Source organism: Ananas comosus, linkage group 8 (assembly GCF_001540865.1).
Source record: "Ananas comosus cultivar F153 linkage group 8, ASM154086v1, whole genome shotgun sequence".
NCBI lineage: Eukaryota > Viridiplantae > Streptophyta > Magnoliopsida > Poales > Bromeliaceae > Ananas > Ananas comosus.
In genome coordinates, this window is record NC_033628.1 from 11,002,575 (window position 1) to 11,026,398 (window position 23,824).

General features: G+C 32.6%; 2 protein-coding genes and 1 long non-coding RNA gene across 7 annotated transcripts; all 3 read right to left on the minus strand.

Annotated features, from left to right (window-relative positions):
* On the minus strand, window positions 202-2,552 carry LOC109713580 (NADH dehydrogenase [ubiquinone] 1 beta subcomplex subunit 7-like). Of its 2 annotated transcripts, XR_002217120.1 has the most exons (3): window positions 2,127-2,552; window positions 1,605-1,655; window positions 202-452 (listed from the first exon to the last, which is right to left on the minus strand). XR_002217120.1 is itself a non-coding variant. In XM_020237702.1 (2 exons), the coding sequence occupies exon 1, from the start codon at window positions 2,453-2,455 to the stop codon at window positions 2,132-2,134; it is 324 nt and encodes a 107-aa protein (XP_020093291.1). In that variant the 5' UTR covers window positions 2,456-2,551; the 3' UTR covers window positions 202-452; window positions 2,127-2,131. The 2 variants fall into 2 exon arrangements, 1 of the variants encoding a protein (XP_020093291.1); XM_020237702.1 differs by lacking the exon at window positions 1,605-1,655 and having other exon boundaries at window positions 2,127-2,551.
* On the minus strand, window positions 3,917-5,695 carry LOC109713608. The gene is made up of 2 exons (XR_002217130.1): window positions 5,559-5,695; window positions 3,917-4,300 (listed from the first exon to the last, which is right to left on the minus strand). It is a non-coding gene; the product is annotated as an uncharacterized LOC109713608 (long non-coding RNA).
* On the minus strand, window positions 6,200-10,415 carry LOC109713852. Of its 4 annotated transcripts, none has more exons than XM_020238095.1 (3): window positions 9,456-10,415; window positions 6,809-7,517; window positions 6,200-6,620 (listed from the first exon to the last, which is right to left on the minus strand). In XM_020238095.1, exons 1-3 carry the CDS (start codon window positions 9,518-9,520, stop codon window positions 6,420-6,422), a joined length of 975 nt encoding a protein of 324 aa, XP_020093684.1. In that variant the 5' UTR covers window positions 9,521-10,415; the 3' UTR covers window positions 6,200-6,419. The 4 variants fall into 4 exon arrangements, with proteins under 4 accessions (XP_020093684.1, XP_020093686.1, XP_020093685.1 ...); XM_020238097.1 differs by lacking the exon at window positions 9,456-10,415 and adding an exon at window positions 7,774-7,860; XM_020238096.1 differs by lacking the exon at window positions 9,456-10,415 and adding an exon at window positions 7,774-7,826 and having other exon boundaries at window positions 6,809-7,593.

Here is a 23,824-nt window from a genome sequence, read left to right on the forward strand (position 1 = left end):
TCACCCCCCAAAAAAACCTCATCTCAACTCCTCAGATCTGGGAAAAAAAAAAAAAGAAAAGAAAAAAAAAAAACCCTCGAGCTATAAAAGGAAACCAAAGTTATGAGGTTACTATGCATCAAACACTTGGGTTGAAAACCTGAGCTCTTGTAGAAGCCACAAGAGCAGTAAAAATTACACAAAATGATTTCACACAACAGCTGCAACAAGGAAGAACAATTGAAGATGCAATTAATTTAACTGTCTTGTACCTCTTTCAAGGTGTAATATATGAACACTTAATTCTTTTATTTCTAAAAACTGAACTGGGAGCTTAAAACAAGGAGGAAACATAACAGGTAGTCTCAGTTTATCCGAATCAAAGAGAAGTTCTTGATTGCATAACAAGTTTACAGTCCTTGCGACGAGTTACAGAATAATATACTGAGTTCCAGCTGAGGATCCCTGCTCTCCTGTAGAAAGATGAAGCACATCAAAGCGTGAGCAAGAATAAAGAACAACTTTTCAAATATATAAGATGAAAAGACAAATTGCACAAGTTCACGAACTATAGAGCAAAACTAAAGAAATAAAAGATGAGACAATCTTGTGAGGCTAATCCAAAAACCAGCGGACACACCAGCATATGCAGATGCAGTCAATTGAACGCCCCACATAGACCGGATTGGTGCGTAGCATAGTAGTTGCAAAACGAACATAAATTGCCCAGCTATGATGGATGCGTTTAAACAGTGTAAGTAGGGTTTGCAAGATATGTCTATGATCAGTTGCTTAAAATTTTGACACTTAAATGAAACAATGCTGTATAACTTACATGAGCAGGTCAGGTCATAACAAGTTTTACATTTCATTTACTTTCTCAATTCCTCTACCTACTCTCTTTTGATTGTAACACATCCTTACGGATTCACTAGATTCAATATGAATACATTTCACTACATTACACGAGGCTGCATATGCACCTGCATATACATCCCCAACCTTCCAGATATGCTGTAGGGTGCAATGCAGTTTCAACTAGATGAAAATTTGAAAAAACCGTAGCCTGATAGTCATTGCTCTTCTGCAAGGTATCTCTATAAGACAAGCTTGTTTACATAGACTGATTTCTTCAACATAGCAACATAAAAAACAATTGTGAATTACGACCACGATTATTGACCGTCAAAGTTAAACAGATATATTCTTTGCGATATTAATAAACCAACTTGAAGGTTTATACTAAACAATCACATAAATAACCAAAGAGCACACATAAGTAGGCAAGCGAGAAACTGTCAGATAGAGATTAAATTTTTAGACAAATTACAGTGCCTAATTTCTCCCACAATTTCAAGACAGATAAATGCGTAGTTCAATCAGACCACACCACTCCTTTTAGAACAGTTCAGTAAAGAGCAGCTGAGATATAATAGTGATCCACCATCTAAAGAACAGTAGATGTGCGCTACTACCGATCCGATAACACTACATTGTCAAGTATGGATTTTAGCTTAAATTACACTTAGCTGCTCGACCCCCTTTCAGGCAAAATGAATAATCTTGTTTAAAGCCAAACAGAGCCAAACAGCTACCTACTATTAAGTTTAAAATTCAATACTTACTTGATCACCAACATGTTTACATTCCCTGCTCTCTATGTCTCTTATGAAACCCTGGTAACATAGAACAAAACATCACATTGCTATGATTTTTTCTTTGCCTATATCTGATATGGTCATGATCAAAATTTACGAGAACTCGGACTATGAAAATCATGAATTGGATGGCATTACTAGATGACTTGTGCTTGCGTCGGGAAGAAGCAGAAACAAGATAGACTAAAACAAAGCTATTCATTTGAATGTGAAGTTTGTAATGTTACAGTTGCAAATAGGACAGTTGCTCCCATTATCTTAAAGCAAAAGAGTAACATGCAAGTAATAGGGTCGACATAAAGAAGAAGATCCCTTCCAAACCCTTCGCTCTAAAGGATCACCAAAAAACCCTAGAAAGACGAGTAATAACTCGTTGCAACTACCCAGAGATCGAATATTTAGGAGAAAAGAGCACGAACTAACACAGCAACAATCGAATCGGAGAAGGGGGAAGAGAGGGGGAGAGAGAGAGAGAGAGAGAGATCGAACCCTTTTTAGGCGTTAGCGGGGGAGGGGATGAGGGGGATCGGGGCGCCCCCGGATTGGATCTGCTTCGCCTTCGTCGTCTTCTCGATCTCGCGGATCCGCTGCATCTGGAGCATGCGCTCCATGACGAGCTCGTACTCGCACTTCTCGTAGCCGTGGCGCTCGAGCTCGCACCGCCATGGGAGGTAGAACTCGGCGGCGCGGCAGAGGTTGAGGGGGATGAGGAGGTGGGCGCACTGGTCGCGGTAAGGGATGGGCACCCGCGCCTCCACCATCTCCGCTTGCGTCGCGATCATCGGCTTCGTCGACCCCAGCTTCACCTCCTCCGCCATTGTTATCGCACTCTCGAGCTTTCTCTCTCCTCCCTCCCTCTCTCTCTCTCTCTCTCCTCGATCGCTTCCCCCGGGGTTCTGTAGTTGGGCTTGGGCTTGTCGGCTTCTTTTATATATAGAAGAAACGTGGGCTTTTACATGGCCCATAACGAAAAGGTAATGAGTCATCTTAAGGCACGTGGACCAATAAGGCCTGGTTAGCCAATAAGAGCCTGGTTTAGTACTGTGCTTCGAAAAGCACTTAATTATACTTGGGCCTAATTTGATAATTATGCTAAAAGCATTATTTTTAGATGGAAAAACTTCAAATACCATCCTTTGATTTTGCGCTTTCTTATTATAGTATCATATAGTTTAAAATGTATCACTTTTGAATCCTGTAGTTTTGTTTTTCTCTTTTCGTTATTCCGTTCATCAATTTTTTTGTTAAATCAGTGACAACCATATAATACTAAAATAAAAATTTAGTAAACTACATGATACTAAAGTGAAAATTAGATAGATCATAGGTAGAGTATCTGAAATTTTTTGTATATAATTTAATGAAAAGTTAACCGAGACGTTGGCGAAAAGAGAAAAATGAAACCATATGGTACTAAACTAATACACTTTAAACTACAAGATACCAAAATAAGAAAGTGCGAAACCACATGAGTGCTATTTAAAATTTATCTTTTTCAGATTATAGAAAGAATGCCTAAAATTTTTAAAGTGCTTGTAATTTTTTTTAATACAATAAAATTGTGGTTGCATAATTTGCATTTGCAAGTTTAAAGTGTTAGAAGAGGAAAGATACTGAGTACATTTAATTTACCGTATTATTAAACTCGACCTTGGTACACAAAATTCAACTAGACCTTATTTGGTACACAAAATTCAAAACCATTTCTGCCTTTTCCTCATTTCGTCTTTATTTGGAACAAGAAGTATATAATAATAAAAATACGATAACAATATATTTTATTTTATTTTTTTGTAGAATATGTCACGTTGTGTAGATGTAAGAATTCCACAGATCGTCGCAATTTCATTATAATATAATTTTTACGCTTCTACCGAAAAATAGAAAAATAGAAGCATTTTCAAAAGCACTAATTTTTTACATTTAAAATATATAATTTTTAACATTTTTAACTGTTCAAGTATAAAGTGAGATTCTTTCAAAACACCACCAAATTCATTCAAATTCATTCAAGTTAAAACTCTGCAGTAGAGATCAAATTCATCCTAAAATTTTCGTTCTTCTTCATTCCTTTAAAAAATGCAATTTGCCCCTGCTGCGTAGAACACATTTTTACTTTATCACCCCATGGTTCAAAAAATTTGAAAATTAATCACACTCTGCTCTTTCAGAAAATAGCAAAAAAATTTGACCCAACCCCGATCCATTTGTACCCTTCATCTCATACATCTAGGCTTCATTTGACATTACAAAAAAAATTATGCTCCATACAACAAAACTAAAAAAATGATTGTTTCCATTAAGATTGCTATATTTTTTTCTATAAATCCCACAAAAAAGAGAGAAAAAAAAGGTATATGCTCAATAGCATTAAATAGTCTTAAATACCAAACATACAAGTACCAAACATGCTGTGAATCCCTTCTTTGGAAATAAATTACAATCTACAAAACACAACAATTTAATACCCAAAAGAGTAATAACATACGAAATCAATTCCCCCACTTTTACTTCTCTTATTATTCTCCACATACATTGATATCCCCCATCTTTCAAACAGAACTGCCACTTTTACATGATTACATCCATCTTTGTTTGAACACTTGCTATACCAGGGTATACATCTTTCCTGAATCTGCAAAACTCTCTATGGTGAATCTCACCTATTTACAAAATACAAGATCCATTTCATAATCTTCATTAGCTACAGCAACCACATACAAAGATATTATGGCTTATGCAACTTTGTACACATGTTTAATAACAGATTAAAATACAAAAAACTCTTACGTAAATATCCATCTTTTTACTATTTTTCTTCTAACTTTCAAAACTCTACATTTTACTTCTTTAAAATTTCAAAAATATTTTTAAGAGATTATAACATTAACAAATAGGGTAAAATAACCAAATTATTCTCACTTGCTCTATATGAAAAAATATATATATATATATTTCTATCATTTTCAAAGACATTTTCAATATAAATTATAAAAATAAAAGAAATAGTAATAAAGCACCAACGGAAGAGATTGCATTAGTTGAAAGTAAAATGAGAAAGTAAAATATAAGTTGTTGAAAGTCAAAAGCTGATATTTACAGATTTTTTTTTGTATTTTAACCTTAATTAATTGAGTAAACAAAGCCATGAATATATATATATATATATATATATATATATATATATATATATATATATATATACACTATGCAGACAAAGATTTAATTAGTTTAATCACAAGACATTTCTTTGAGTTCCTTCAGTTCAGCAAACAAAACAAAGATTAAACTAAATACTAATTTTCAGCGTTTGCATTATACTAATATGCAACATTTTACCATTTTCATGCCATATTGAACAATGTGGGAACTAACTCAGTGTGATTTATGAATAATTTACAAAGTAAATGAATTCATTACCTAATCTTATGGTGGTAAACTGTATAAAAACCAATAATACTACAAAGGTTTTATAGATGGATAATTAAATGAGTGGATCAGAATCCTGGCTTGGTCCCCTCCTCATGAAGAGGAGGTTACAGTAGATCGCACAGTATAATCAGAGTCGATCATGTGGGGAAAGGATCATCATTTCCATTAACAAAAATTAACTAAAATATGATTCAGAAAAACGCAATTACGACATCGATATTTGAGATTCTTAATACAAAAAATCAAAGAAATAAACGAATTCAACGAGGAGAAATAGCATAAGAGGGGAAAGGATCAGAATCCTGGCTTGGTTTCTCCTAGAAAGGAGAAACGAATAATCGCACATTATAATCATAGTCGATCATGTGGGGAAAGGATCATCAAATCCTTCGATTCACTCGTTAAACGAGTAATCCATAATAATCTCGAAAAGAAATTAACGTAAATCAACAAAAAATAGCAAAATTTGAGAGCAAGCAACGGAGAAACCTGTGTAATTATTTCTCCAAACGCAAATTAACCATTAAAAACCCTAATCCAAAACCCTAGATCTAGATTGGGAACGAGAGAGGAGAGAGGAGAGAGGAGAGAGGGGAGAGGGGAAGAGTAAGGCTTGCGAAGTTGATGCGGTGTAGTGATGGTATTTATAGGGTTGGCGAGGGGAGCGATGAGGAAACCCTAGGGGAGAATCAGGGCTCGGGAGAGAATCGACGCTCCATGATTTGCCACGTGGATTACTCTGATGAAGAGCTTCTGGATCTCCCGGATCCGACGGTGGAGAGTCAGGAGAGCCGACCCCGGGCGAGAAATGCAGAACCTTCGCTCTGATTTTATAGTAAGGATGAATACGGCGGCGAATATCCCCGTTGTGTACAACTTGTAACTGAACTCGGCAACGAGAAAGCTTACAACGCCCAATTGCCGACTTGAAGGAAACGTAACACATTAGCACACTGGAGTCGGTGCCGAAACTCTGCAAACTGCCGACTTTGATTCAGAGCATCCGTTCACTCACTCCCCTGCATTCGCATTCTAATTTCTACAACACCCCAAAGAAAATATTCAAATCTTTTTAAACTCCTAGTAGTTTGATTTTTTTAATTTAATTCAAATTATGTCTTGCGCTTATCAAAAAATTTCGACTCAAGAAACGAGTAATATTCCAAGCATGGAATGGGGCTACATGGAAGAAATTACAGATTTAATGAGAGATACAAGCAAATTACATACACGAGAATTGAAGTGGAAAAAAAAAGAGGAAAAAGAAATAAAGAATATGAAAACTCTACACCTAATCTACTGATCAATCACACACAACAGAGCCAGAATCCACATAACCAACCACGAAATTCATCTCATCGACTCGATGAAGCGATCGAGATCTCTCGAGACCAACATGTTGGATTTGATCTCCTTGTCCTTAGCCATGGTGTCCACTATCTTGTTGGGAACCAGGCAATTCCCTTCCCCATACAACTTCTCCTGGATTGTGGTGGATTCAAGCAGGAGTTGAAGTTGCTGCTCCACCAGCAACGGAACCTTACCTCTCTCCTGCACATAAAATCAAAAGATCACGACTTTGTTAGCTGAAGTACTGTTTGAATATAACTATTCGGATAAGCACAAAAAATTACACGGAAGTAGAGGAAACTGAAAAAAAAACCATGATAATTGCTGAAGATACAAAGCCAAAGATGCAATTAAGATAGTTTATGATTTGTCTGATCTATTAAAATTACCTGGATGGAGCCCATGAGGCTCAAAATACCAACTTGGGCCTGCAAAAAGCTGACATACTTGTAGGCAGATTGGAACATCTCAGCAGTGTTCATCTTATTACCCCCAGGTATTAGCTTCCCAAGCTCCTGGGTCTTCTCACTGATCCTCTTCCTCCTCTCCCTCGCCGCCGCGCTCTGCGCGGACAAGCACCCGCTGCCCGCCTTCCTCTCCTGCATCCCCACAGCTAACGGCGGTGCGGCCGCAAACTCCGATAGGAAGTCCGACGAGCGACAACCGCCCATCATTGCCCCCGCAGCGATGTGGCGGATGTACGAACCGGGCTGCTCGAAGACGAGGTTGGACGGGCGAAAAAGATCGCCGCAGCTCCTCGGTCGCTTCGGGCATCGGTAGAGGTCGAATTTGTCGCATGGCGGGTAGAGGTCGGGGGTCAGAGCGAGTATCGACGGCGCAGAGAGCGACGAGTGGCTGAGGGAGGGTAAGGGAACGGTTTCGGTTTCGGTTTCGGCATAGAAGTAGCTTTCCGGCGACGAGTCGAAGAGGGAATCGATGGGGAACGTCGAAGCGTCGATCGGGTCGCAGAAGAAGCCGAGGAGAGCGTCGGCTACCTCCGACTGCGGCTCGTGGAAGGCGCCGCCGATCTCCGGATTGAGGTGAGCCAGGGTTTCCCAACTGGACTGGTAACTCAATGCCATGAATGCTGCAGTGATCCTGAAAGTAGCAAAGCAACGAGCGTCAAGTCAAACAAAGATTACACGCTTTTCTACTGTTCCAGCACCACTCCAAACTGCATCAAACAAGACAAAAGAAGCAAATAGTTATGATTCAAAGTACCGAACAAATAATGCTCTTGTTACTGCTACGTTACCAAATTATTGAAGCATTTCACTCAATTCATGTTCTTTCTCACACTAAAACAATTGACACGCACAGAGAGAGAGAGAGAGAGTGTAGTACATAAACATACCAACCGAGAGATGTTTTCGAACTTGTCTTTGGATATGGCTAAACAGTTGCCGAACGAGTCTCTCTCTCTCTCTCTCTCTCTCTCTCTCTCTCTCTTACACACACACACACACACATACAAAACACAGCACATAAGATAATTTAATACTAAGAAATTATTTCCGTAACTTATGGGAGGGGTCGCGCTCTACACTGAAAAAAATGACCGGGGAGACCCTTGGATTACAGGCTATTTCGAAATGCTCCCTCAAATTACTTAAATTTAATTATTTTGAATTGAGTGATTCTAGTTAAAAAAAATAAATAAATAGAAAATTTGTCAAATATGTGTAAATAAAAGTTTAAAAGGGAGTGATTTCGAAATATCTTGTAGTCGAGTGGGGGTTCGTACAAAATTTACTCCTCTTACACCAACCAATCACAACCGCCGCCCACGGACCGGGCGCGTGGCCGACATCCGGCCGTTGGTGCGACGGTTGGGGACACGTGGACGGTGGATATTCGACTCCATATTAATCTCTCTCCCTCGTAACAAACCCGAATCATACGCCCCCATTACTCCCTCTTTCTCTAACTGCCGCGCCCCACGCTCTCTCTCTCTCTCTCTCTCTCTCTTTCCCGCGTTAACTTACTGAATTCGGATCAGAGCCGTTCACGTTGGAAATGGACGGCTGTTGATCCATTTAGGATGGTTTTTTTTTTAGGGTTTCCCGCTCGATTTGGCTACACCGAGACCCGAATTGGTAAATTTGTATAGAAACCCCTCAATTATGTGCCGTTTGAAATCGATCCTGAACATGATAATATAATATAATTAAGGGTAAATTATACTTTAGCCCCGGTCTTAATTATCCCCCTGCATTAAAAATTACATTATTTATATCCTCATCTAAAATTGATTAAAAAAAAGCTAAAAAATTGATCAATTAGGTCGTAAAACTTTACTAAAATGAGTTGACATATTACGTTATTCCATATCTCAATAAATAGCCAATTTACAACTCAAAAAATTATAAAAAATTTAGATAAAGGAGATCTCGCAATTTATTCAATTTTTTATAATTCTGTTGTATTACTTCTAGATAAATTTAACTGCAAGTTTATTTTTAAAAAGTTTTATAGCGGAATTCAATAATGTAATTCTTATGTATGGAGAATTGAGACAAGCGCAAAAGTATAAGGGAGGTTCTTGATAATTAAGCCCATAATTAAATAGTGGTACTCAAAATATGAGATGGTTTCACTTAGGATCTCAAATTTTAATTTGTCGCGATTTATTTGATTAAATAGTAATTTACTGCTGATGTTGCAAGGAGGTGAAATTTTACTTATTGCCACATCATCAATTATGCACAACACTACCATATCACTGTCATATAAATAACACATCACTATTCTGCTAACTAGATTGTATTGTGAGATTTAATTGCAAAAAAATCATAATGTTTGAGCTATAAATTACAGCAAAGTATGTAAATTTTGAAACGAAGTATCACATGCCAAATAATTTGAGGACCAAAAATGTAACTTAGCCTTAAGTATTTGATAGCCTTGATTACAGCAGAATAAATCAAGAAAATTCTTACAATGTGGATATGTGATGCTCTATATTCACAACCTGAAGTTGAAAAAGTAGTAGTTATCTTACATTTTATAGCATGATCAAGCAGTAAAGAAGTATACCTTGCTTCTTGTGTAATGAAGCAGTAGAAGCTGCAACTATCAGTGTTTTCAAGTGTCAGCAGCATCACCAAAAATCGCCGCAACTGCAATGCCCGTCCTTGAAATGATGAAACCTATTAACATCTCGCACCACGATGACCCTTCTCGTAACCAGTGTAATGTATTTATTACCGGGTGACAATCTCCGCAAACGCGCAGGTTTTTCGTGATAACATAAAATGAAGGGCATAAGCCAGGAACCATAGCATTCCAAGCGACGACATCTCTTTTAGACATTTTATCGAACAATCGGTGAGAAGCATCTAAACACCCACATTTCATGTACATGTCTATCAAAGCGGTAGACACAAAGAGGTCTTGCATGGTTATTTATGTCCACTCCCTTCTCCAAAGCAAGCATACTCACGAACGCTTGGAGTACGAGAGGGAACGTGAACTTGTTCGGCTCAACTCCTAAGTCGACCATCTGATAGTATAACTCAATCGCCTTATCGAAGTGACCACTCCAAGAATAAGCTCTGATCAGGGCATTCCAAAGAAACACACTTGGTTGGGAAATTTTATCAAAAACATCGCGGGCGAGCCCGATTTCGCCGCACAATACGTGCGCATAAGCGATTTCTCCAACAAAACCGAATTTGCGATATGGGTATTGTTCCTCAGTATTCTATTGATGAATCTTCTTACCCTTTACGAGTGACCTCGATCGAATGCAAGCTTCGAGGAGCGCGCGATACGCGTCGACATCCTCCTTGGAGTTGTTGCTGTGAGAATTGTTGGGAAGCGAAGTAGTAGTAGCAACGGGGATGATACTAATCTCATTGCTATGCTGTGGTTCTATTTCGACCGTTGGAATTTAAATTTGAGCAGGTGGAGGAGGGGAGGCGTGTGATGTGCGAAGGCCTTTTTAATTGGGCCTCAAACAAACACAGGATAGGCTCTTAATGGGCCATTTCCTGGCCTAGGCCTCTAAGTAGTCACTGTGAAACCAACCAACCGGCTTTGCTGAGCAGTTAGTAGCTGTTGACTTAAAGGCGCCAACATCTTGTATCATGATGGGAGGTTCTGTAGGGCTGAGTTTTATTTGACCTAGCAGTTGACATGATTGGATCGAGTCGTGTTCAAAGTGACGAGAGGTCAAATTGAGCTGATTCACAATCGAGATCCGTAGACGCTGTGCCTGTACGCTTTAAGAGGCCGTTTGATTGCATGTAGTTGCAACTGCACTACAGTTGTAACTACATGCATATACAAATTCGATGATCGGTTTGATGTATTTAACTCTAAATGCTGCAGTAGAAACTGCAGGAAGAGGCTCAATCGCATTAGTTGGAGAGAGTAGTTTTAAACAAAAGCTACGCTTATCTCCCTAATTATTTTTTAAATAAAAAATATATAGTTTTTTATATTGGAGATAATATTACCATCAACCAAGTTGTTTTCGATGATATAGTTTCCAAATCGACGATCGGCTCCGTTAGACTTGATCTACACAATCGAAAGTATTTGGAAACTAAATTTCAGATTTTTTCAACACCATTTGACTAGTGATCAAAAGATCTCAAAATTGACAATTTTAATGGCTGATGTGATGTGTTTGAGAGTTTAACGATGTAAAACAATCCAAATCCGATGAAATTTTATAGAAATTTTTTTTCACTATTTAGAGTAAGATCAGTAAATCTGATTTTGAATTTAAATATTTTATCATTAATTTTTATGAGATTTTTATTTTTAGCCGTTTAATTTTAGACTACTTGTTTGACGGGTAAATGGTAACGAAAAATTATGAAATTTAGTTTCTAAATACTTTTAATAGTGTAGATCAAGTCTAACGGAGCCGATCGTCGATTTGGAAGCTGCATCATAAAAAAACAACTTGGTAGCACGGAACCCTCCGTGCTACCGATAGTATAGTAGCCTAGCTATATATATATATATATATATATATATATATATATATATATATATATATATATATATATAATGATAAATTTTTAAACATTATTTTTCAACTGTATGCAACCAAACAAATTATTTATAGTTACAGCGGTTTCTACTGCATCCAACAAAATATGATACATGTAATTGCGCTTACTGCATTTTCAACTGCATGCATCTCTAATTATCATTATAAACATTATTTTTCAACTGTATGCAACCAAACAAATTATCTCTAGTTACAGCGGTTTCTTCTACATCCAACAAAACATGATACATGTAATTGCACTTACTGCATTTTCAACTGTATACATCTCTAATTAATTATGCCGCACTTATAATTACATCGAATCAAGTGACCCTTAAGTGAATCGATTGCACGCTCTTTAATAGCTCAAAATTTTGAAATTAATAGTCAGTGTCACCGATCCTACAGTAGCTACATAATCAGTTTGGTTGTTGAGCAATTGTTGCACTTTGCGCTTTCTATGAATAAACAAGGAAGAAAATTTGTAATGCCTCTTGCTTTAAGATTCGAGTTGGTGGTATATCCACCAACTTAGAAATTCACATGCATGTAGTTAAGCACGCATTAGAGCGTGACATTGAATCCAAATATGAACTCATCAAAATGCACGTTTCTCAAGCAGTGTTACGTACTTAGGAGTTAGGACACCAAAACTATGACCTCGCACCAATTGTCCCTAGCGCAAATGGCAAAAAATTTGATGATTGATATTCGAGATCCCAAATTTGAATCCTACTTGATTCACATAATCAGATCATGCTCTATGCATGCATGGTGTACGATTATTGCTTCGTATTAGACTAAACAATACGTTTTACTAATGTTAATTATTAAACTTGCCGCAAAGTTTAGATGGTGGAATTTGGTTTTTCCCAAAAAAAATTCCTGAAAATAGTTTTTAAATTGGAAAATTAAAGCACTTTCTGTTCGTTAGGTTTTAAAAAAAATAATTTATCTTCTTTTTTTTTTCAGATGTCATGAAAAAGTAGTACTTTTAATTTTCGATTTTTTTATCCATGAGAAACTATATTTCTAATAAAAAATAATTTTTTAAAAGAATAATTTTTTATGTTTTTTCAAAAAACTAAACAGCTCGTATGTAAATACGCGGAAAGGTCTCAAAGTATCAAGTATTAAGCTCTTATAGATGGATTAATTAACCCAAGTTTTGGCTTAAATTAATTAACCCAAGTTTTGGTTTCTTATTTTGATTGACCATAATTACTTAATATTCTGACCAAGTAAAATCAATCAAGAGTAAACAAAACTTAAAAATAATATACATTAAGATCATCATATGCAAGTCAATTGGTGTAGACACATAGACTTTGTTGTTGACCTTGACCATGAATATTGTATATAAATATAGGAACTTAGGAAGCTACTTAATTAGATGCTACATATGTACTCTTCTTTTATATTATTATTACTAATTAAGCTTTGTTTTGATTAAAGAAGGTACATTTGGTAGGATATCACATTTAACACTTTTCGGTCTTATTTGGATGCATGAATAAATTATCCGATAATATTTTATTTCATATAAAATTTTTTTATAGTGATTGAAATATTGAAGTGTAGCCAAATATTTAGAGTGTAATAGCGTATTCGTCCTTCAAATTATTTTTTAAAATCAAATAAATTACTTTGTTTGTAAAATATGCTAGCTATCCTATCAAATTATGGAAGCTTAAGATCTTTCAATAAACAAAAATCAAACTCCCATGTACCAATAACACAAATAAATTTTCATACCGAATGAGTTATAATTAGATACCTTATTCTGACATCCGAGCATGGCTTTAGATTCCCTTTGAGTGTATATATATCTTGCTCAGTATATCTCTTTGTTTACTCAAAAAATTAGTACATTTGATAGATGAGAACTATAATTTACTTTAAGTCATATGTTCAAAATAAGATAAAATCATCAACATATCTTTTCAGAATAGTTTATAGTATTTAATAGATGAGGAGCATGCCCAAACTTTCAGTAATATTGTATTTGACCTTTGGATTATTTTCTCAGAATAAGATAAATCATATCGCACATAAAATATGCTACCTATCAAATTATAGATACTAAGATATTTCAAGGAGTAAAAATTAATTTTTTAAACTTTTATTTATAAAAAAATAAAATTTAATGTCAATAAGTTATCACTGAATAACCACATTGTATCCAAACTGGACCTCAATTAGATGTTTTTTTTTTTTTTTTTTTTGAGGGTATAACTATTTTGGCCACCTATTTTCAACCAAATACGCAACGTGCACGTGGAGAATATAAATTCAAAGTCAACTACTTTTCTGAAGTGCTTCGTGAGATTCTAGTTTGAGAGTTGACTCCGCGATTAAACAAAAATATTGAAACATAAATGCATTGAACCATTTCATGATCCTTTCTCTTTGGTGCTTTGTTGTCACTTATTCAATTGATATGGATGCTCACATTAATTGTACTTGAATATATAGTATATATGTTATGTTGTTGGGGTTGTTAATGGGTCATATTCCAATCTATAGAGGAGACAAAGGTTACTTTGACTCCTCTAAATGATTCATGTAAAAATATAAAAAGTATATAATTAATATTCAAGCCAATATAATTCATCAAGCTTTAACTTGATGAATTATATATAGGTCCCATGTCCCCTTTTTGGATTTAATTTAATAGATTCTCGAAGGACTTATATGGATTCTGCATTGGGCTTACAAACAAGTTTTTTTTTTCAAAAAAAGATTGAATATAAAACAGATGATCAGTAACACAGTTTGATATTTATGTACGTACATGCGTTTGCACGTATATTCCCAAGCAGTATGTTAAAAAAAAAAAAAGGGTTAAAAACAAAAAGAACTTGCCTACATTACGAACAATTTTGAGTCGGTTATCCAACTTTTCAAAATTTTGATTTTACTAATCAATCTTTCAATTTGTTTGATTTGAATGAATCAACAACTTTAGTTAAGTGTATTTCACGCAATTTTTGTATCTATAAATTTATTAAAATAATTAACTTACATTTTGAAACTAAAGTGCCGTTAACCGACTCAAATAAAATAAATTGAAAGGTTAGATAGTAATATCTAAATTTTTAAAAGATTAGATAGTCGATTTAAAATGATCTATATTTTAGACAAGTTCTATAATTTTTTCTTAAAAAAAAACAAACAAATCAATATAGTAAATTTTTCTAAAAGGAGTGTATGTTATACATCTGACTCATAAAAAAGACGACGTATAAAAAAAAATCTCACTCATTAAATGGATGAGTGTAAATCATATATACATTCCGAAATGAGATGTATGGGTATTTTTTTACTTCTAAAATTTCGTATATACACTTAAAAGCGTCTCTACTATTGTATGAAAAGAAATAAATAATTAAATAATACTTGACTAAAGTCAAGATCAAGAAAGCAAGTTTAGATGCGAAATTTCCTACCAAAATAAGCATGGAGAAGAGTGGGAACACATGTTCCAAGGAAATGGTCATGCAATGATTAATTTAAGATGATTTAATGTTTTGATAACTTATGGATTATTATATTATTACATCCTTAAAAAGTATCAGAATGGTTAAGTAACACGGAAAAACAGTTTATTTTCAAAACTAGGTTGGAATTTGAACTCAGAATCTCTTATAATATGAAGAAATGCGTGCGAAACAATCATCCAACTTCAAAAATTTAAGTTGCCCCAAAAAAGATATTTGTAATATCTTTATTCAACAAATTAATTAAGAAAATATGAATTAATTGTAGCTCAAAACAAATAGTTGGAGAATATTAAGTGGAGGGTCAAAGGATGATAATTGGATTAATTGCTCTTATTAGAAATAATGGAGGGTCAAAAGAAAAGGGATCGATCAAGGAAATTACACCAAGAAATTGTGATTATAAACCGGTCAATTAATGGAGAAATTACTACTCTATTGAATAACATTTTCTAATAATATATAATAATATAATAGGGCGATACAAGCAAAACATCAATATTTTGGGGGTCTATATACAAAAAGCAACTCATAAATAGTGTTTACACAAAACACACGCAAATGCATAAATATTTTGCTTCTAAGCTGTTTACCATGTATTATCTATTTTGCTATCTTTTTTGTCTATATGTTATTGACCCGTTTGATTCGTTGTTTGTAATATTCTAATAATTTTTTATATTTTTATTAAAAAGATTTAAATTATTATTATTTAATTCAAATTGAGTAGTTATAAAAAGTGTTAGGAAAACAGTTAAATTATTGTAGATTCCTAGATAATAGAAATACTAAATGATCGTATATTAGAAGATATTTTTATTTTCATATTTTATGAGAATTATTACTTGTCGATTTATTAATAAGAATATACTAGTTTTTAACAATCTTTCAAATCGAATGGATTGATAAGTTAATAACAAATTTTTCATTTCAAATACAAAATATACAATATTTTTGAAATATTATAAATGTTGAATCAAATGGTAGATCTCAATGTGTTATATATAGTTCATCGAATATTCACATGCATGCACTGTCAAAAGTGCTACGCTTGTTTATGCCTCTTTCATGGTCCAAAAAGCTTTTCCAAAAGATATTAATCAACCAACCTGTTAAGAAATATAAGTAGAGCCATAAAAAATGGCATAACTACTACTTGACAAAAAGTCATTTTCTTCAAATTATTTATTTTTTTTTTTTGAAAGTCATACAATGCCAAGAAAACCCTAGAAAATATTTTTTTTGACTTTTTTTTTTTTGTTTGTTTTTCCAATCATAACCTTACTAGTTGATTCAGTTGAATGTCACCTTCGAACCTGCGAGGACACAACAAGATTTGTAGCTTTTAGAGTGAGAAAATAGTTTATTTATATATATATATATATATATATATATATATATATATATAGTTAGTTAGTTAGTTAGTTTTAGATTAATTAGATGAACAAGCTACAGTAGACATGACTACATGGGTGTTGCTCAGGGTGTATTTAAATGCTTTTTATTAATAAAGTATTTGATTATTTATCTTCTTCATCCTCCAATATCTCTTCTTCATATTATTTTGTTTTATTTTTAATTCTGTGTTACATAATCAGTATTAGCATAAATACCAGTTCCAACGATTGGTATCAAAGCAAATCATGCTTCCAACAATTGGTATCAGAGCTGGAAAGTATCATGCGACTTCTTAACAAGACGACAATAGATTCAAAAAGAATATAGAACCAATGTACCGGATAGCTACGTTAAAGTCAAGCAACTTGTAGCAGATTGACGGAAGTGACGTTCAAGTGAAGCCGAAGCAAAAAATTGCTTCGAAAAAGTTAGCCTCCACACGACACACAAGAGAAGGTGGTTGTGACTCTTGACAAAAAGAGAGCGAGGAGAGCCCGTGAAGAGATAAAAAAAAAACTTGACCAAATAACCTGAAGGGCCAGGCAAGCAAGTCGAAATACGAAAAACTTGGCTAAATCTCGATAGAACGTCAATATATCAGAAAGGTACATGTCTGAAACTTAATTTTTAAATTTTTAAATTTTGTTATGAATTTAGATTGGTTTATATTCAACCTGAACTTTAAAGGATGAAAAATCATGATCCGATATTTTTAGAATCTCAAGATTTGTGGGGTGTAGGGGAGAATAAAAATTATAAAAAAGAATTTAGTAAAGAAGATAGAGAAGTTCTATCATTTATTTTTCAAGCAGTAGATTTGTCATTGGTTGAAAATATTTCAACAGCAAAGATAGCACGTGAAGCGTGGAGAATGCTAACAAAAATTGGAGAAGAAGATTTGCAGGAACAGAATGAAATTTAAGAAGAAAAAAAATTCAACCCAACAGCGAATATATAGAAGCCCTAATTTGCAAAGAATTTTGGAAGAAAAAATCTAATCAAAATTATGAAAAAGATCAAATTCGTGAAAAGTATGTTGATGATCAAAACGGTGCAACTTAGATCAACGAGAAAGTTCACAATGACGATATGATTAAAAAATTTTCTGTCAATGAAATAATTACGCATCAAAGAGTAACATGACTCTTTTTATAATGTGAATGAGGAAAAGAAAATAGCAGACCAAAATATAGAATTTGAAATACAAAATTTTGGCATGGTGCAAGATGTACACATTGAAACCAGTAAATCCAAAATATCAAATCCAAATTTCTATAGGAACCCACATTTCTTTAAAGATGACGTGAGTAATCAGGATTACAAGTGGCAAAGATTCTGTGTATGACAACATTGGACATTCTTTATGCTGTACAATTCAAACACGATGACAAGAACAACGATGGAGATTGCAAAATCAAATGCGCATTTCAAAGAATTTACGATTCGAAGATAAAATTTGGATTAAGGGAGGATGTTAAAATAATAATCCAAACTTAATTAAAATATAATTAGAGATAAGTTTAAATCTTTTATTTGATTATGATTAGGATTTGTAGTTATCTAAAGTAAAAATTAGATTTATCATTTGTTATGACTTGATAGCTATATAAATATAGTTAGGTATGGATTAATTAGATAAATATATAAACAAACCATAGTAGACATGACTGCATGAGTGGTGCTAAGGTTGTATTTAAATATTTTTTATTAATAAAGTATTTGATTATTTATCTTCTTCCTCCTTCAATATCTCTTCTTCATATTATNAAAATTTTAATTAAAATATAGATTCACAGTAAATATCTTTCGGTTGGCAAAAATTTGGATAAGTGTATTTTTTTTCTATTTTAGAGATAAATAGAAATTAAAAGTTTGTTTAATTACGTTATTTATTTTACATAAGGAAAGAGAAAACAATATATTTTTCCCGCCAAAAAATGAGTTTGTCGACAGACCTAAATTTGAAATACGTGCTTTTATATATAGTATAGATAGTATAGATATATGAAAGTATCTGCAAACTAAATTTCATAAATTTTCGGCATCATTTATCTATCAAACGAGTAATCTAAAAATGAACGGCTGAAAATAAAAATGTCCTAAAAAATAATGATAAAAGATTTGAATTTACGATCAGAGATACTGATCTTACTTTAAATAGTGAAAAAAAATTTCTTTAAAAATTTCATCATATTTAAATTGTTTTATACCGTTAAATTCATAAACGCATTACATCGACCATTAAAATTGTTAATTTTGAGACCTTTTGATCACTAGCTAAATGATGTCGAAAAATTATAAAATTTAGTTTTCAAATACTTTTAATAGTATAGATCAAGTCTAATGGAGCCGATCATCAATTTGGAAGCCACATCATTGAAAACAACTTGGTAGCACAGAGGCCTCCGTGCTCACTGAAAACCAATCATCTCACATTACTCCGCTCAGAAGCAGTCCTATATCCCATATATTGTTTTCTACTAAATTGGTCTTTTTAAGTAACATAATATCAGAGCCCAAATACGAGCCGAAGTGTTGAATATTAGACTAAGAACTAAACTACATTATGTAGAAATAACTTTGGAGCAGTTTATATTTGATGCTTTTGGGTGGCAATCAAGCTCGTTTAGCATGCATTAATTATCTTTGAATAAGAAAAATCAAAACATGATTTTATTTTTTTTTTAAAAAAAGTCAAGAGTATGTGTGCATCATCAAGTACAATTACTTTTACAAATTTTGCAAGGCTCTCTTCTAGACCTCCAATAATTTGGACTTTAAAAAGTTCTAATCAAAAGGACAAGGACTAACTTACTAGAACTTTGAAGCAATTTTGTTTGGACTTCAAAGATACTAATGGAAAGTACTAGGATCATCTCATTATTATTATTATTATTAAATTTTAATTTCTATTTAGAAATGAATTCAATTAGAAATGTAAAACAATAAGACTTTGAACTCGGGATCTCGAATATCAACTATCAAATCTTTAGCCAATTGCGGTAGATACAGTCAGTCATCTCATCAAAATTTTGAAGTAGAGAAATGCGCTGTAATCTCTACAACCCTTATATGTGGATGCTAAGGCCTTATCAATTTTTATTTTTTTTTACTATTATAGTAAATGATAAAGCGATAAAACTAGTAAAGAAATTATAGCTATTGAATCGTTGTTGTCGTTGTTAAATTATAACTCATTTTGAATTGTAATCGTGGCACTCTTTATCTAATTTGAAATTTTTGGACCAAGTAACTTACCACCATAGCTATGATAAATAAGCAAAGACTCTAAATTTTAGTACTTTTGCAAATAAATTTCTAAACGTAAAATTTTGATAATTAGCTTTTTAAAAAAACTTTATCAATTAATCTAATTGATCCTTCTCCTTCAGTAAAGTTATTAATTGAATAGTTATTTTGACCATACGCCTGGTATATGGTTTCGTATAACTTTATAATATAATGCAAAAGAAAAATTATTTTTTCTACGACAACTATGATAATTAATTAAGTATCAAGATCAAAATATAGTATGAGCGTATCTTTTTTTTTTAATTATTATTTCTTTATGTGTTAGATTGAAAAAAAATTTTAAGTATTTTAAGTCTCTAAAGTAGTAGATATAATAAAAGTGATCAAAATAATTATATAATTTATACATTTTATTAAAACGAGGTAATTAATCGAAAATACAAGAACTTTTTAGCTTGTAATTAATTAAAGAACAAGAATATCTTTTTAAAATTTTAGAAATTTTTTTTTGAGAGATAAATAACATGCTACCCGCTTTGTTTATTTCGTTTAGAAATAAACTTAGTTAAAAATATGAATCAACTAGAATTTAAAATTAGAACTTCAGATACTAACTGTAAACTCCTTTGACACTTGCACTACAGACGGCCAGTAAAATTTTATTCAAGCTGTTCCAGGAGGTGCCTTAATAACTTTTTTTCGTTTTCGCTGTGACTTTGTACCCTATCACTGTAGCTATCATAGTTTAGTACCTTGTATACAGATGTTCCAAGTTCCAACTGCCTCAATTATCAAGTGCATTTACTGCCAACTTTACTTTCTGAGTTTGTGTTATCGCTTTGGTCGACACGTACTACTGTATATCAATCGCACATTACAATAAAATTAGATTAAAGAGACACATATTTGAAATATTTTTGTGTAAGTATTCTATTTATGTCAAAAATTTTTTAAAAAATTTTTAAGATTTAAATATAAAGCCCAATCCAATTAAAAATAAAAAGTTACTTTACTCAACCCACCCCACCCAACCCCTTCGGTCCGATTACAAATAGAAAAGAAAAAAAAAAGAAAAATCGATCACTATCTTCCCTTCTTCCCTCACTCAATCCGCTGAAATTCTAGACGAAAAGCCATTTTTAAATAAGTGTTGGTAAATTAATAGCATTCTTTTTGGGTTATACCAATATTTTTAAACTGTCACTATATACCTAGCGATCCCACATATAGCAATATTTTTTAAAAGTGTCGGTAATTTAGCCAACACTACTTTTTTGACCTGTACCGATATTTAAAAGTATCGCTATATCCCGTTTTTGTTATAGTGACATTATATTATTTATTAAAAATTAATTTCATATTTTTTAGAAAAAATATAATAAAAATATTTTTTAATAATCATGATCTGACAAATAAATTTAAAAAAATAATTTAATTGGTTGATGCTGCCAGATCAGTAATATTACTGATGCTTTCTCGATTTTTTTCACTTTCATGGTCCCTAATCAATCGTGTTTGTGCTACAACAATTAATGTGCACTAGTAAGGCGTACAAAATTTGCTTGAAAATAAGATTTTAAATTATAAAAGACAAAATCTAGTACGTATAAAAAATATTATAAGAAAATGGTAAAATAATTAAAATAGTTTCTTAAATGAATTTTAAGTTTTTGAGGTTAATGTCAAATAAATTTCCTGTCTCTTAATTTTAATATTTTTTTAGATTTTTAATTACTTTGTGTGACATGAATTTATTTTATTTTTACTACTAAAAATCCAACAAGAATTGTCTAAACCCTCCATAGGTTCATCTAAAAATATTTTAATTCAAAAAATAAAAGTTTAAAAAATAATCTGGCATTAAGTTCATAAAGTGAAAATTTATTAAAAGAAGCCATTATATTTTTTCTCTTGCAATTTTTTTTTAATATATATTAAATTTTCGTAACTAAAGGGTCTGAAAAGGTTCAGACCCGCTAAATTCTGAGGAGAGCCTAATTACAATGCTCATTCCAATTAAGTAGAGAGATCCGATACCTACGTAGTACAACTGTATCAAATATTTTATAATAATATAATTAATTATTTTTTTATAATTTAGAAATTTTTGAACTGTTTTTTGTTTAGCTATTTTAAATAGGTTAATGATGATATACGTGTAAAGAAATAGCTAATTATTTGTAGGTATTAATTAATTAAAATACTTAATCAAAACAAAATTTACAATTTTTTATAGGTAGATATGTGAAAAGATAATTTTCAAGAATATTTAATTAAATAATTTTATCACTACATAGGTAATTAAAAGAAAACAAATTATAGAAACTTATCAACAAGTTTGATAATTTTATAATTAGGACTATATATATTCAAAAAGTAAAGTAACTATAATAATTTAAATAATTATTTTTTAAGAAAAGGACATAAAACAATATTCATAAAAGAATTGGAGGTCAAACTATTAAAATAATTTAAATAATGAATGAATGAATAAAATAATAGAAGAACAAAAATAACACGTGTCGTCTTATGGTTACATTATAATTAATTAAATAAATAATCGTAAAGGGTTAGAAAAACACGTGTCGCCTTGTAGCACGTCCCAACGCTCTATTCATGTAATAAGAAGAGATAGAAATGTGTTTTCGCATGAAAGATTCTATTATATATCAGCAACATCACATCATTTATTAACAGTTAATTATATTTTTTCTATTAAATAAAAATATAATAAAAATATTTTTTTATTAATTATTATGAGACGAATAAATTCAAAAATAATAATAATTAATTAGTAACGCCACATATATCTATATCTACCTATACATTATTCCTCCTAAATTGCCACATGACAACATATCTATATCTACCTATACATTATTCCTCCTAAATTGCCACATGACAACATTTCCTTCATTTGTTGAGTGTGGGCTCCACCTCGAACCGGATTAAATTTTCCATATATTTTCATCTTCTTTTGCTTAAACGAACCAAAATTTTTTTTTTCTTTATTTGAACCGAACCGATTATTATTGAGTGTGGGCTCCCCCAAAGTGGCTCAAGTCTTCCACATGTTTTTCTTTTTTTTTGCTTGAACTGAATATGGTTTCATCTTTGTTTTTACTTGAACCGAATCGGATAGATCAACCTGTTATATTGGGTCAAGCTGGCCAAACTATGCATATATATTTTCATCTTTGTACTGGATTTTTCTTTTTCTTTTTCTTTGCTTGAACCAAATCGATCACTGTCGAGTATGGACTTCACCTGGAATCGGTTCAAGTTTTTCTTTTTTTTTTTTCTTGAACTGAATCGAATTTTTCTTTTTTTGTTTGAATAGAATCGAGTCACATCTCTGCAGTGGGTGTGACTGGTCCTTTTTCTCTTTCTTTTACTGTTATCTTCATTTATCGATAAGATAAATCTTACCTTTAGTTTATCGGCGTTTTTTTCATTGCCGTTTTTTCTTTCTTTGTCACCATTTTTTTTTTTCAATTATCGATCCATCGCATCACACGGATTCCTACACCAGTCGACGATACAGCAGGTGCATCTTAATTTTCTTTTCCTTTTGGCAGCCACTCAATTATTGAAATGTCGAAAATTTGTTTATGGGAGAAGCGCTTTTGCAGCCGCTCAATTATCGAGTGCATGTACTTCTCACTTTTTGCGACAATCATGGAGTGCATGGCCACCACAAATTAATAAAGAGAAACTGTTACGTTCCAATCATGATGAGACATACCAAGTACTAATTGACGTTTCAAATCCCGGGCCACTATTTCGTTTTTGGAATTTTAGCGTTACCAAATAATTCCCGTTATTATTATTATTATTATTTTTTCTCATTGTGGTTTTGATCTCTCACAATCAAGAATTTCTTGCGATTCAATGCACCACTTGTTGGAGACTCACCAAATAATTGTTTCCAGATTCATTGAACACGTTGTTTCCATAATAACTTATGCATTACGAAGAGCTGTGTTTTATGATATGCTTATTTTCATTAATTCTTTTGCATTTTGCGCAACACGTAGTCAGATTTTGCTAATGGACAAAATATTAAACTTAGTGCTGAAACATCTAGGTGGTCCTCTCTCTCTCTCTCTCTCTCTCTCTCTCTCTCTATATATATATATATATATATATATATATGTATGATGTTTGCTAACCTTACACACATGTCACATATCTATGATGTTTGCTAACGTTACACACATGTCACATATCTATGTTTCTTGGGAGATCTT